The sequence below is a fragment of the Castanea sativa genome, chromosome 4 (assembly GCF_040712315.1).
Source record: "Castanea sativa cultivar Marrone di Chiusa Pesio chromosome 4, ASM4071231v1".
Lineage (NCBI taxonomy): Eukaryota > Viridiplantae > Streptophyta > Magnoliopsida > Fagales > Fagaceae > Castanea > Castanea sativa.
The window spans coordinates 24,274,113-24,279,770 of NC_134016.1; the positions used below are offsets into that span (position 1 = coordinate 24,274,113).

General features: G+C 29.6%; 1 protein-coding gene across 1 annotated transcript; it reads right to left on the minus strand.

Moving 5' to 3' along the window:
- Positions 1-201: 201 nt before the first annotated feature.
- LOC142632014 (uncharacterized protein At4g15970-like) lies at positions 202-4,952 on the minus strand. The gene is made up of 4 exons (XM_075806437.1): positions 4,652-4,952; positions 1,358-1,723; positions 609-1,090; positions 202-368 (listed from the first exon to the last, which is right to left on the minus strand). The coding sequence occupies exons 1-4, from the start codon at positions 4,868-4,870 to the stop codon at positions 344-346; spliced, it is 1,092 nt and encodes a 363-aa protein (XP_075662552.1). The 5' UTR covers positions 4,871-4,952; the 3' UTR covers positions 202-343.
- Positions 4,953-5,658: the final 706 nt, after the last annotated feature.

Consider the following 5,658-nt stretch of genomic DNA (forward strand, 5'->3'; position numbering starts at 1 on the left):
GATTCATTATCATACGAAGAAAATTCTAGAACTTCATACCTGTGCTGCATATGGATTATGGAATGTTCACATAAAATTAAATGTTTTTTGGTAATGACTAATGAGTTAGGAGTATAAGTTTATTTTTTGGCAGCTATTTAAAATTTGAAACTGATAATTTTATTTGTTTGCTACCATTGAAGTAAGATGAGTATGGTTTATAATGCAACCTTCTTAATGATTATAACATAAAATAATTTACCTCTATTTTTTTTTTCTTTTTTTCTTTTTTGAGAACTATACAACAAGCGTATTGCCTGCAATTAATTATCGTTGCTTTGCCTTCTTGAGCCTCCAATATTCGTCATTTATGGTGACCAAAGGATGACCTTCATGATAAAGACAAGACGAAAATAAAGAAATAGTAAATTAACCACAAACATTTTAAATTTCCACCAAAAAAAAAAAAAGAATGTGACATTTATTTATTAGTATTTAAAATTTATAAAATTTATAAAAAAAAAAAAGGAAAAAGAAAAAAGAAAAACTAAGACCAAAATAGATCATTGGCCATATATAAGGGAAAAATAGTGTGATGTTATCGCCCACCTGAAAGCATAGCATACTACCTGCAATAATCTGGAACTGTCCATGAGGATGGTGATGATTCGTTGGTATTTGGGGGCAATGAAGTGAATTTGGTCCAATCCTCGAGCAAAATCTTAAGGTCATGAACTTTGTTGGGTTGACCAACGCAACAATTAGCATGCATTGTACAGACTAAGTTCAAATCTTTACTAGGCTCACAAAACCCACCAAAATAGGCAGTATCAAGGAACTTCATCCTTATTCCAATCTTCTTGATGAATGGGTGGCTTTTGATCTCATTCAAAACATCTTGATCGTGCTTGCCTTCATAATATTCTCTCGATTTGTACCAAAACTTGTAAAATGGAATTGTCCTGTTATTGGATATTACATAGGTAAACCCTCCATTTGGGAGGTTATTTACATCATCAGGGTTCCCTACGTATCTATCACAAGCAATCTGGAAATCCGCATTTGAATAAAATCGTGGAAATGGATCTCGGAACCACATAACATCAGCATCCTGGAATTTTTAAAACAAACTACTGTCAAATCAGAATTTGGCTCCATTAATCATATTTCATCCTAGCTAGACTTAACGAAAACAAAGCTATGAATTCATGCCTGTACCTATCTTCTTCTTCTCTTCAATTTTTTTGTCCCACAATATTTGTATTGATATATGCATTTTTTACCATCTAATTTTCCCTAAACCTAACCTTCCAAAACAGTCTTTCTTATCCAAAATAATAATAATGTAGATAGATAGATGCAGAAATTGAGTACGTACCGTGAATACAAAGTTGTATCCCATCTGAAGAATAGAAGCCAACAGATCAATCCTTGTCCACATCATCTTTAAGTAGTTCGGGGTCATGAAGAAAGCCTCATTTGTAAAATTGTCTCCTCTACTTCGAAGATCATAACAATGAGGATGTGAAGCTAAGCAACGAGCATATGCCTTATCGTCCAAGCATATTATTACCAAGTGATTCAAAAGCCACTTTGTTTGGCTCCCAATCCGAAAACTATGGAGAAAGAGATCTAATACGGAATTTGGTTCTGCCCATGCGTCATTTAGAGTTGTCAAAATAACAGTTCGGTCCTTCATTGATGCATTTTTTAGAACTTTATCCAACATAAGATCACCCACTTCCTGATACAGTAAATAAATTTGGTGTTAAGTGAGACCATTTTTAAATTTAAATATATCGAGACTAGGAAATATCAAAGTGGAAACAAAATATTCCATTCCTTTTTCCTGTATACTTTAAACTTCTGACTGAGCCAGCATATCATCATATATACTAACTTCGAGTGCAAATGTTGCATAATCCAGTCGATGGTGATTAACAAAGTTACCAGCTTTTGAAAATAGGGAAAAGAAAAAAAAATTGCTTATAACTTGATTGAGATTTTTTGTATGAGAAAAAAAAAATTGAAGATCCTTAATTAAATATAAAGCGTTATTAAGTGAATACGTTAGAAAAATAATAGACTAGTTTTTGAGGTCAATTATAAAATTGTAGACTTTTGATGAGGTCAATTATAGTATTTGTATTGGTTTGCTGACATGTTTTTTTTGCTAATTGCTAATAAATATTAAATAAACAAAAAATGCTTAGCTAGGAAACAGTAAAATACAATCAGACAATTCCCATTGGTCCGTTTCAAAAGCACTTTTCTGTTTTTTTTTGGTTTTTTTTTTAATTGATATTCACTACCTCCGTGAGTCTACACTCTACTCTACGCTTGAATACTGAAAAAGGGTGGTAGAAAATGAAAATTGATGCCTCTTAAAATTCCTATACACGTTTTTATCTTTAAAATGCCTATTAAACCTCTTTTCACTAATACTACAACCCTTGTTAAAACTTTCAAGTCTGTCAATAACAAATTTATGAAAAATCAATGCTTTTTTTCTTGTATCTAAGATATATATACATACATACACAATTTATAAGAGGATTCATTTTTTTAGACTAAACTTTTATGTGATTTAGAAATATCTTTAAATCTTACGTTTAACAGGAAAAAAACTTAAAAACAATCAATTAAAAATATATTTTCAACTCTACCTAAAATGCCTACAAAATAAGACACTCTCCTTCTTATAAAAATAAATAACACTATCCTACTAATTCATATCTTCAAAACAAACTTATCCAAAAAAAAACTAAAAAAAGTCTCATTGCATTGCATGCTCTTTAAAATGCCTACAAAATTTATACCAAACATGTAAGTATTTTATATTCTACATATATATTTTTATTTTGTACATTAGCAAGACGCATTCAGTGTTTTCATTGAATAAAACTTGGTTTTGTTCATAAAAAATTAAAAGATAAGGTATTGCCACAAAATTACAAAAATCTTCTCATAAAAAAAAATAATAATAAAATAAAAATAAAAAACTCTTAGACTACCACATTTATTGTGAGACCATAACAACAGCAGGAATTTTGTATATATCAAGAAATTAATAGCCGGGTTTAGTTTGGAGATAAGCATTGTTGTTATTGATAGGAAGGTAAAAATTGAAGGGAAAGGAGAAAAAAACTGAAAAGGAATTAAGTAGTATTCATCCCTTTTTTATTGTAAGTTTATCATAACAGCTGGACCCAATTATTAATTTGCAAGGATGAGTTTGAATTTGATGGGATAGGAGAAAAAACTGGAAAATAAACAGCAGTATTCATCCCATTCTTGGGTACATACTATATATATATATATATATATATATATATATAATTGTTTGGTTGAGATATGAGGCAAAATATAGAGCTTTTCTTTTTCTTTTTTCTTTTTTTAGAAAGGGGAAAAATAAAGAATTTTTTTTTTGAAGGTGGGGAAAATAAAGAGTTTGGCAAGATAAAATCACACCATTGTCTTGTCCCTTTTCTTTGTTTTTTACACTCAAGAGCAGGAAGACCTGATTCTCTAAAAAATAATAATAATAATAAAAGAAAAAAGAAGAACAAGGAGGACAAACTGAAAAGATACAGAATATACCTTAATGAAAGTTCTTGTAATACCCAAAAAGCCCTTACTTAAAAGAATGGACAACTAAGAAAAACACTTTTCTATTTGTCCTTTTCTTAATTTTTTTTTAATTTTTTTATAAGGGATTGAAACTCCCCTGGAGCCACTTGATTTAACAATTAACTTATTATTTATAAATTAAAATTTTCTTATTGAACAAACCAAACGCATGTCTCTCTCACTGTCTCACGTCATAAATCGTATTTCTCCCACGTTTCTAGATATGAACAGCTTCCCCAGTTTCACGTAAGGATTTTCCACAGCCAACAAATAAAAGCTAAATTTAATCCCAAAAAAAAAAAAACAAATAAAAGCTAAAGGATTTCACTTTTTCGATTTGGAGAACCAAAAAAAAAACTATTTAAATTAATAAAACTAAGTTAAGACTTACAGTGATACTTATATATATATATACCGTTTTACATGGTATATAAAATCAATTTACCCACCAAATATAAAAAGTATATATAATCGTTGGACAATCTTCTAATCATATTAGTGTTTGATTTTGATTCTATGAGTTGATTTAATCCTGTTCAGCAACAACAAAAAAAAAAAAAGAGTTGATTAGATCAGCACATTCGTTGCAAAGTGGTGATCGCTGCTTACACTCAATTGTTTCTCCCTCGTCCACTATTTTTTTTTTTTTTGTCACCTTCTAATGTTTTATACTATGCAAGGAATATTTGTGCCCTCAAAACAGAGAGATAAATGGATATAAGAGCAAAGTCTTTAATGGCGTCAACCTATTCCTTGGTTTCAAATAATTAACGCAAAAGAAAAATTAAACCCAGCTAATATCACACAAAATACTAGTGCTAAAAACAAAACAAAAAATGAACACGAAACATCTTCTTTTTTTTCTTTTGTTGGAGCATGTAATTTGTATAGTTTAAGAGTCTTATTGCTTAACTGATTACGTATTAATCTTAATTGAATTTATCCAAAAACTAAATAAATAAATTGGATAGCATTGGTAGCAAAGAGTAATTAAGAAAAAAAAAACATATATAGATAGATTGAGAAAGAAAAGGGAACTCACTGACGATGAGGATTCAGCAGAAAAAGAAGTATAGAAATCATAGGAGGTAGGCAGAAAGCTGGCAAAAGGATTGGCGTTGTTGTGAATAACTAAGGCTAAAACTGCTATTCCCATGAACAAAAGCGTGACCTTAACAACCCGCCGGACGACATGATTGTTGTTTTCCGAAATCAATGGCTGGTCTTCGTTTAAGCCCTCCGCCGAATTGCTCATAGTCATTGCTTATGTTCTGTGATGTGATTTTTGATTCTTTGGGCTAGCTACATGTCCGGTGGGTGCTCTTTATATCGCTCAAGTCAATTCTTTTTTCTTTTTTTTTTTATTTTTCTTTTTTTTATATGAGTCAATTCTTTTAGTTCTTAACTTCTTATAGCCTAAGTTAACTCTCTGCCTATTTTGCTTTTACTTATCTTCGGTTACTTCTAATCCTTCAAATTAGAAAAATTATTGAATCCTAAGATTTCATTTTGTAAGGATTCTCTCACATGTGGCTGGATCCAACCTCATTTATGAGGGGCATTAAATTATATTCATTTTTTTAACAAAGAACTCTCTGTTGCATGATAAGTCTTACTATAAATTAATAGATATAACCTATTATTTATTATTAAGGTTCCGTTTAAAGGTTAATCTTATGACATTTGTTTATTGATCAAAACTTTTAATACCATTTTTATGAAAAATATAAAAAGTTATTAAAAATGATCAATTACCTTAAAAAAGTTTTTAAAAATATTTCCTAAACTAATGTCCTCAAAGCATCCCTTAACTTATTATTATTATTATTATTATTATTATTATTATGTGATAATAATAAAATATTACTTGCTAATGTAATATATATTGAAGAGTGATGCTCAAATGTAATAAATATTGAAGAGTAATGCTAGAAATACTATAGATAGCTTACAATATATGTGTCACCAATCAACAGACGAAAAAAAAAAGAGTCAAACATTCATTTATTAAAAAGAAGTGATACGTTCATAGCTTTTTTTCAACAAATT